The sequence below is a fragment of the Telopea speciosissima genome, chromosome 2, assembly GCF_018873765.1.
Source record: "Telopea speciosissima isolate NSW1024214 ecotype Mountain lineage chromosome 2, Tspe_v1, whole genome shotgun sequence".
In the NCBI taxonomy this organism is placed as follows: Eukaryota; Viridiplantae; Streptophyta; class Magnoliopsida; order Proteales; family Proteaceae; genus Telopea; species Telopea speciosissima.
In genome coordinates, this window is record NC_057917.1 from 42,823,797 (window position 1) to 42,833,796 (window position 10,000).

At 39.6% G+C, this 10,000-nt stretch overlaps 1 protein-coding gene across 1 annotated transcript; it reads right to left on the reverse strand.

The window, feature by feature from the left end:
* Window positions 1-2,084: 2,084 nt before the first annotated feature.
* Window positions 2,085-9,681, reverse strand: LOC122652330 (phospholipid-transporting ATPase 1-like). Its single transcript, XM_043846041.1, has 7 exons — window positions 7,952-9,681; window positions 7,552-7,858; window positions 6,206-6,911; window positions 5,971-6,094; window positions 4,380-4,599; window positions 3,404-3,862; window positions 2,085-2,525 (listed from the first exon to the last, which is right to left on the reverse strand). Exons 1-7 carry the CDS (start codon window positions 9,597-9,599, stop codon window positions 2,294-2,296), a joined length of 3,696 nt encoding a protein of 1,231 aa, XP_043701976.1. The 5' UTR covers window positions 9,600-9,681; the 3' UTR covers window positions 2,085-2,293.
* Between the last annotated feature and the right edge of the window lie 319 nt (window positions 9,682-10,000).

Genomic DNA, 10,000 nt, shown 5'->3' on the forward strand with positions numbered 1-10,000 from the left:
GAGGAAATCAAGTAAAACACAAGCGTAAAGGCCCCTGTCCAATGTATTCTTGTCTCAACAATTCAAACAAGCATTTGCAGAAGGAAGCTTACTGGACTGAATATGTGGCTTGAGCCGAAGAAATCAAGTAGTACACAAGCGCAAAACTCCAAAAAAGAAAAGCACAAAACCGAAGCTCGCTGGACTGAATTTGTGCAACACCGAAGCTTCAGGCAACAAATCAACCCTACCATCGATTTTGAGAGAAGTTTCAAAATGGAAGATGAGATTTGGGGAAGATGAGGGTATTTTGGTAATTATGCCCTAACAAGGGTATTTTAGTAATTAGATTGGGTTAGGTTCTTAAGAACAAATAGTGGGGGTAAAAGGGCCTTATCAAATTAGGTTAAGGCAAAAAGGTTTTTTCATATTATGAACAAATAGATCAAGGCAATTAGGTCTTTTCAAATTTATAAACATAGAAGAAAGGGTAAAATGGTCAAATTTTTAGCATTTAAAGGCTAAACTTAACGGTTTGGACTTATTTGGAATTAGGGGGTAAAGTAGGGATGGTACGTGAAATTTACAAGAGTGGTACGTGGACTTTTCAGAATCTTAGGGGGAAGGAGGAATATTGGGTGCATTACAGGGGCGTACGTATACTTTACCCTTTATTTTTTTTGGAATTGAATTGCTTGGTTTTTCGTATTGGTTTACGGATTACCTTTCAATTATCATATGTTGAACTCAGTCACGAAAAACAAAGGCTTCTTTTTCCCTTTGTTCTACTCTATTATGATGAATACTTGAAAAAAAAGTGTCAAGACTCAAGACTCAAGGCCAGCTAAGAGCCCAAGAGCCCAAGAGGCGGAGGTTGTACAAACCTTCAAGAATCTAATTCAATGTAAACGCAGATCTGAGGCTTGAGTGGCCAGGAATTGAATTAGGCCTGCAAATGGATTGGATTTGGCTTAAATACGGATCGAATGTAATTGGATCCAGATATTAATTGGTCGAATACAGATACCTCTAAATAGATTCAGATGCAGATCAAATTCGAATTTTTGATCATCCGTTTACATCTCTATCTTGTGTAACCCAGACCTCCTCCCTCCCCTCCCCTCCCCTCCCCTCCCCTCCCCGCATAAAGGAGACAATTCACTCACAATCCATATCTCTTAGATCATGATTCTCTTTTTCTAGAACCTGTTGAATCTTCAAAAACCCTAAAGATCATTATTTATTAAATATTTTATTATTAAGTAGTCGGATTTTTTTTTTAACAGATTTTTATCGAAATATTCAGTTTTTTTTCTGGATATCTCTAAACGAATACAGATGTTCCTAAACAGATACAGATGCGGATCGAATTCAGATTTTCGGTTATCCATTTACAGCCCCTTAATTGAATCATTTGAAACGTTTCGTGGTTTTGGATGGATCCAAAAAGGAGGAAATTCCATCTACACCCTTATTTTTAGAGTTTGTCATAAAAGTGGATGTCAGCTTTTACTATGTAAAATTACGTTTTGATTTCTTTGAGACCAATCATCTCTCTAACATTGTGGATACTTTGGGTAATTAAAAATAGGTTACAATATTTTTGTAACCTACCTTAGTGCCAAGCAGCTTTTCTCAACAAATAAAGGATTCTTTCGTTGTAAAGATGTAGAAAAGTTTGCCCAAGACCTAAACTGGAGACCAAACCAAATACAAACCGTACCAAAACCAAATATGAAATGGAACAAAGAACTGAATAAAAATCAAAACCGGACCCATGGAATTCCAAACAAATTCTATGGTTTTGAAACAATTCTCCTATTCGGTTTCGGTTTCGGTTTCAGTTTCAGTTTCTATATATTATATTCTTGAACTGAACCAAAACTTTCAAATTCGAGGACTAAGCATGCTTTGCTCCCTGTGTATATCAATAGTGTGCCGAGAAATTGTCTAGAGTAAAAAATAAGGAGGAGCTTGAGCCACCAACAAAGAAATAGGACTTGCAAAGCTAAAGCCTTCTTAATCAATGGCTAAGAAATTGAGAAAACATGAGGATATGATATTATTAATTGGTCATATTACAGTGATTTTGGGAAATTTAGCTTTATGAATTACTGATTCACATTTATGTATAAAAAAAATTAATAATGTTAAGATACATTGCTAAAAATATGACAAAAATCTATCCTTTGGATAGAGAGAGAGAGAGAGCCTGAGAATGGAAAGACTGCAATGCACAGCTGAAGCAGCCTAAAGAATATGATACTATACACAAATTAACAAAAGAATATAGGGGGAGATGCAAAGTAAAAAATCACCTTGGCATCTCCTGTGGAGGATTCCGGATTCGGTTCATTTCAAGTTCTGCTGCACCTAATAATTCCATTTGATTCCCAAACTTCTCAGCCTCTCTTGCAATCTGAGTATCGGTTGGACTTAAAAATTGACTAAGAATCTTAACAACAAAACGAGGAACTAAAGCTACTACTGTACTGGCAAGTAAACAAAACCAAAACACTTCAGTCGTTGCAAGATGGAAGATGGCCCTGCAAAAAATAAGAATGTTCCCATAAGCACTTTCAATAAAGGATATAAAATCATCCATGTATGACCTATGATTGAATGCAAGTCCATGTACAGCAAGCAGTACAGGTAAATTGTATGTATGACAGAAATCATGACCACTAAACATGTTCCATCCAAGGATTTGTAAAACCACGAATTTATCACCACGATGGATTCCTGTTAGACTGCCCATTAGAATGCTAAACTTGGAATAAATGTGCCATTTGTGGCTACTGAATGAGGTGTCTGCCAATTGTGACAGTAAGGACTACAATGGGAGCCAAAGTGAGCAGGACAACTCTCTGTAAGGAACTAGGCAAAAGAGCCCTGTAACAAGAAAAATCAACACAATAGCTAAATGGATGATATGCAATTGAATCCCGGGCAACCCATTATCATTTGGAAATTCTAAAACTTTGTGTAGCCATAAAACCTATTCCATTGGTTGAATTCTACAAACATTGCAGAAACTACAATGAGGATGCAAAAATTGAAGGAGTTTCCCAAATGAGCTCCATGAAAAACTGTCCTCAAGTAGAAAGTAAAAGAGAACAGAAGAAATGAGATGTAGATGAGAAAAACTATTCAAACATTTACATTTAATAAACATGTATCCATGAGAATTTGTGTGAAAAGTTGATAGAACACATAGGAAGCTGACCCTGAAGGCACAGGCAAACAGTGGCAAAAAATAAATGCATTATGCAGGGAAACAAATCCTTCCAAGTACATGTCAAAAATGGCATGAGATGATTCATTCATCATTGCAAGGATTGATTGTATGACATGTGTGCATTGTATGCATGCATAAGTGTGGTGAAGATAGAATGGTAGATGTAGATAGAGAGAGAGGTAGTACCAATAACCCGGTAATACGGGAATAGAATCGAGGACCATGATACAAATGCACGTTGCAAGTATAGTTCCCCAGATGGCTGCATGGGTAATCCAAGACCAACGTATTATATCCATGGCTAAGTGGATATTGACTACAATCACCACTAAAATGGTCCATAGATCTCCTATACTTGATCCATCTATAGTGCTGTGACTATAAGCAAAGAAAGGGACATAGAACATAGCAACACTTTGCCACACAGTATCCACCATTGTAAGCCAAAACAATCTCTTGTTGTAGCACTCCTCTCTCTGGCCCGGCCCATAAAGTTGAGGATATTTCATCAGGGTTCCCCTGCCCAAGTCTTTGTCAAGAATCCCAACAACAATTGTAGGCATGGAAGTATAGAGAATAGTATACAACATACTACTCCATTCATTGATTGCAGTTGTTAACGTGAAGGCAGTGTATAGCACATACCTGAGAAAAAAGGGTAAAATTTGTCAGCTGCGACAATATATTGAAGCATAAAATCATAATCGCAAACTTAACTCAAAGAGCAACTAATTTTTGGTTTCAGAAGTATAAAATGGTAAGAGACATTCCTATGGCCATCCACTATGTTAATAGAGAACAATATAGCATAATGTGATCTCTTCATTCTGAATAACTACCCCCCATGATTTTCTTTATTGTCTATAGTCCAAAGGACATTGATGATTGGGTGCATCGTCTACAAATTGCAGTTGTGGTCAGATGCCACAATCATAGACCATAGTGTAATCATTCCTGACATTGGATGACTAATTATGGTGATCAACAATAAATAAACCACGGGAACTCCAATGTTTAATGCCCAGGACAAGAAGGCCAACCCATTCAATAACAGAACAATGGAATTTCCATCTCTGAGAACAATGAAATCCCATCCTGGTCATTATAAAAGAACGCAAAAGTATAACATGCAGAAATGTACATTGAGAGTGACAATACTCACCAAAACATGACAAGAACAAAAACTGCATTTCTATAGAAGTTGTATAATATCATGTAGCCCATACGCTGGTAATTCCAATGTCCATGGACCAATAAAAGTGGAAGTAAGAATCTGAACTGCCCCATTGCGAAATCTGATGCCATGACAGCTTGCCGGCCCTCTTGGCCGCTGATGCCAATTCCCACATCAGCCATTTGGATCATTGCAACATCGTTAGCACCTGTTAGCATCAAATAAAATTTTAAAAGACAAGTCCAATATTTACATGTGCAATGGTTTGCTATGTGAGTCACCTTTAGAAGAAATCAAATTTATTTTAATGAACTGGCAAAGGTCTCTTTTCTAGTTAAAACCTAGGAAACCACCAAAACTTCTACACATGGAATCTTCGCTAGCACCGAACACTTGTGGTTAATTTTACCCCAAACCATTAAACTACATGGCAAAATGAAGCCATCTTTATTGTTTATTTTTGAATTAAGAAATCCCAAGTTTTTATTGCCTACCTACAAAATGGGAACTAGATACATTGCGGGTATGCAGCTTCAGTTGACTCCAGAACTAGACATAAAGCAAATCCAAAGGTTCATGTACAGTGACAACTATATTATCCCTTCTATGGTTCAAAATGAAGTCATTTCTGAGTGAAGAAGAATATGATCCACCTAATCAGAGAAGTAACCTAGAGAGAAATATCCCGTGGCAAACCTCCATGTGATACATTTCACCAAACCAGAGTTCACTATCTCTATCACTGTACATGTGTCCTGGGCTGAGGGGAAAGAAGGTTCCAAAATTGATAGGTTGAAAAGTCAATAATTTTAAAACAAAAAGGGGTTAAACAGGTTGATGGAAGGGAGAGACCAATACTTTGTAGGCCATAAAGTTGAGGTCACCAGGAAATTTGAAATGTGGCCAGTCTGGATGGTGCCAATATCTACGCAACGGTCAGAATGACTGTATCAACCCTCCATGCAGTACTACTTGTCCCAACGAGGATAGTTTCCCTACAAAGGCTCAAAGGTTTTCTGTTCTAATACTGCACACTTTTTGCACTGCATGACAGGGTGTTTTATGCCATGTAAAAGCTAATGTGGCAAATCAAAACTGTCCAAATCCTAGGAAGCTTCTGGATTAGCCACATGTTCAGCTGATTTCTCAAGATCAACACAATGGTCCACCTTGTATGGAATGTCAGCTCTACATAAAACAGCCAAAAAAATTCTTGTATTTTTGTAAATAAGCTAGACTTCAGGAAGTGACTCTTTTCACCATGTAGCAAAGAGCTACGACTTCGTATGGTTGCAAGTATAGCGAAGGGAAGTGAAATCAATTTTAAAAATAAAAAGGAAAGTGTTGCAATTATTATTACGTAACCTACCTACAACTGATACCACATTAGGAAATTATATTTTTTAGATGTAATCATCATTTTACTTTTCAAATCAAAGGGACTTGATTGCAAAGTAAAGCAAAATTTAATAACCAAGTTTGGAATGACTGACACATGGAAACGGAAATTGCCTGACACACACACACACACACACACACACACGCAAGCATGCAAACACGTCAAAGGAACAATACTTACCGTCTCCAATAGCAAGGGTCATGTCTTCTGTCCTTTTCTTTATGAGGGCTACTATTCCAGCTTTTTGCATGGGGGCCACTCGACAACAGAGAACCACAGAGCATACAGTAGCTAATTCGAACAGCTGCAGCATCCCCGGAAAGCAACTTCAGGTCAGCATATAATGCAACCAGAGAAGAAAAGGAGAAGAGGGTGCAGTAGAGAAATTCTGTTTAGTGGGTCTAGAAAAGCTTACCTCTTGTTCAAGGTCAGTGTCAAGAATATGAACAAGGCTGGTACCATCAATGATCAAAGCAAGGGCGGCTCTATCAGGTCCAACACCTCCTCCAGTATGGGTGTCGGCAGGCACTGTCATCAGCTTCTTGGACATTGCCATTCCCTCTTCAAAGCTCTTTCTACAGGATTGCATAGAGTTACTGTTTATAATGATCTGGGTCATGTCACTAGTAAGTAGCTTACAGGAGTAGCCAATTGATATGGCTGTTTCTTGCTTGTCCCCTGTCAAGACCCACACTTTAATCCCAGCTTGCCTTAGTGATTCAATGGCTTCGGGCACACCTTCTTGAAGCTTATCTTCAATGGCAGAGGCTCCTAATATGTGGAGATTCTTTTCCACATCACATGCCACAGTACGGAGTAGGCTTGCTCTACCAATCAATGCAGTACTTGCTCTCTCATAAGCTGATTGCCATTGCTCAAATTCTGGACCGCTCAGTTCCCGCATTGCAACGACCAGGGTCCTCAGACCAAATGAAGAATAGGCACGGAGATGCTTTTCAGTTGCATCAATCACATCTAGATTTAGAGATCTATCAATTACACTAAACATAGAATTGTCTGCACCTTTCACAAATATTTTCATAGTCTTGTCAGGGCAACCAACTATAACTGACATTCTTTTCCGATCACTATCAAACTCATGCATACCCAGAATATCGAACCTGCATTGCCAATGATGTGGGGATTTACACAAATAAATAAATAAACAGCTTTCCCAAATTTGGATCATATCTAGGGGAACATTAAGATAAAAGTAAATACCAGAAAGCATATCAGCACAAACACCAAAACGTAATACTTTGTGCAACAGATACCAGTGAAACAACCACTAATACTCTCTACAACAACCAGGCAAAAGTTCCAAATTAACTCCATTCTCCAACTGCTAACATACAGCCCTACGACCATTGTTGCGACCTACAACGGCCACAATTTGTTGTTGCATGACCAACCACTATTGTAACCAACCAGAAGATTATGACAACTACAACCAGTCAGCAACAGTACAATTACTACTAAACAAGTTACTGCAGTCAATGCCATCCCACAGTCATTACCCACAGCTACCCCTGCTTGTACATGAAAACCATAACCAGAACCAAAACTACCATTATGCCTAGTATAATCAAAACAAGGAGAATAGCCAGTAAGTTCTACCACTAAAGAAAATATTATGACACAACCATTACACCTTCAAAACCAGTAATTAGTCACAGTAAAAGCTACAACAAAGGACTACAGCTACTGTAACGATGGGACATCATAAAAAATATAGAAACAAGATAACCATGTTGAAATTACCTTTGCCTTTCTCCTTGAACATCAATGACTATGTAACCGGAGGTTCGTTCTATGAGCATGAAACCATATGTGGCAGCAGCATAAACCAAAGCCTGCTCATCTGGAGACTCACCCTGATAATCTACTAACTTCAGAGAAGGGTCTGATGTGTCCACAACCAGAGGCACAATTGTATTGCAAGCAGCAAGGGCAAGGAAGAAATCATGAGCCCATTTTCCTTCCTCTGTTGTGTTGCCATCTTTTAGAAGCCATTGGAGCTCTGGGTCGGCCTTCACAGTCATCTTTGGCCTCAAAACCTGTCCATCCACTGATTTTGGAATAAGAAAAAGAAACAAAAGTTCACAACTGAGTACCACGAAAAACACAGGCAAAGTTTCATAATAAGAAAAGTTTCTGGTACCTTGGACAGCATATCCTTTTTCATCTGGGAGAGCAGCTCTCCCGCCACTGTAATCTACTCCCCCAATGCTGGCACATTGAAATTCCATCTTGTTCTGAGTTAATGTCCCAGTTTTGTCTGAGAAGATATATTTTATTTGTCCTAGATCTTCATTTATATTTAATGCCCTGCACTGAAACCTTGAATTTGTTGTCTCATCATACATTCTTGCATCTCGGATCATAAAGTAGGCCTGGCCAAGACGGACTAGCTCCATTGAAATGTAGAGTGAGATAGGGATCATGATCTGGAACACGATGACTGACATGAGGAATGTGAAGAATATCTGCAATCCCACTCCACTGTAATTGTTATTTTTCCCTGTATTGAAGTCCAATGCTATGAAAAAAGGGATGTAGTCAAGCTGATCTTGATTTTGAAACAACCAAACCCCAGCACAGACAGAAACTATTGCGCACAAGGTAACAAGAAAGGCTGAGAGGTATAAGATCTCTTGGTTCATACGGGTTTCCAACCGGCTCCTCTTTGATGGCGATCCGGAGCTGTTGAGCATCGCCTTTGTCTCACGGCCAGCATAGACTGCAACTCCGGTCACCCAAGCTGTGTTCTTGATATCACAACCACGAAGAACGATGTTGGAGGGCCCGAGAGACAACTGCTTCCCATCAATCTCCATGTTTGCCTGAAAACCATAAATGTTCCTATTGGGTCGCTCACACTTGATCAGTCCATGAATAGCATCCTTCTCAAGCATCTTCCACTGAGTCTCCTGCTTCGCATATCGGGTCTTCAAATTTGATTCGCCATCCAAATTGAGAGTCTGAATGTAAGCAACCCCTGTGGGATCACTGGTGGATAGCAATACCATGTCACAGGGAAGAGTTTCATTAGAAAAGATCTTGAGGATCTCCCCAACCTGGATGTCCTTCCATTTCTTTTGTTGAAACTTCCCATTGACCATAACTGATGCCAAACGATTGTTCTCAATCCTATCAGACCTATGCCTCCTCCAGTCCTCGTATGCATCCTTAATAGCCGTAACAAGAAGGACAAAGGCTAATGGCATGATTGATGCTCCCCTACCAAAAACGGCCAACTGAGGGAGCTGGTTGAGGATGGCAATTGCAAGAAAATATATATAGGCAACTCGGTGAAATTGTTGAAACAGGTTTTTGGGTAAGAAGGTGAGGAAAGAATACTTGCTTGTTCGGATCAAATTCCCTGTAAATTCGCACTTCTCGTTCGTCTTCTCAGGATCATTGATGTAGATGAACCTCGCCTCATCGTCGTTGATCTCCTTCTGAGACAAGCTATATCCCTCAGATTCAGCACTCTTCGACCCATGCCGCACAGGCTTGGATCCTGACCGCCCATAGTCGTCCATAGAGGAAGAATTCCCCTCACCAACAGAGGTCCTACCAAAGTCCTTGGATTGGATAGACACACTTCGCAAAGAAGATGACTTTCTGGGGGTGGTGCCAGAGTAGTGTGAATCATCAGCTGGGTATGGCTGATCCATTGCAGAAACCGCAACGGGGCTATAACGGGCAGGTTTGGATAGATCGGAGAAGGAGGATATTGAAAGAATCCGTTCTAGGGCAGTTGGAGTTTGAGGTGAGAGTTTTAATAGAGACCGCTCAGAGGTCATGATCCGAAGATCACAAGTCCCGTGAACAGCAAAGGAACTACAAACCCCAAATTCATAAAGCACCGAGTTCTATCTCCAACTTAAACTGGTATGAATACCCAATACCCAATTAGCAATTAGCAGCAGCAGTAACAAGAGTAAGAACCCAAAACTCAATTGAGACCAGAACAGCGAAAAGGGTATTTGTTTCCTTTTTTTTTTTTTTCTCTCTTTCTTCTTTACAGTTTCAAAGAGAAAAGACAAGCCAAAGACACAGAGAGAGAGAGAGAGACCTGTATTGCGCTTCCGGCAGTCTTGAGAGCCAAAATCAAAGAGAAAGCGAGCTGGGCCGTGCCGTGCCGCTTGGTTTGCTTTGTTTCTATTTTTTGTGTAGGGGTGAAAGACAAGAAACTGAGAAGAAA

Coding starts and splice junctions, on each gene's coding strand:
- LOC122652330 (XM_043846041.1), bottom strand. CDS start 9,599: ATGACCTCTGAGCGGTCTCTATTAAAACTCTCACCTCAAACTCCAACT. Junction 3,863..4,379: donor TTTGTTCTTGTCATGTTTTG/GTGAGTATTGTC, acceptor CTTTTTTCTCAG/GTATGTGCTATACACTGCCT. Junction 2,526..3,403: donor CCCGTATTACCGGGTTATTG/GTACTACCTCTC, acceptor TATTTTTTGCAG/GGCCATCTTCCATCTTGCAA.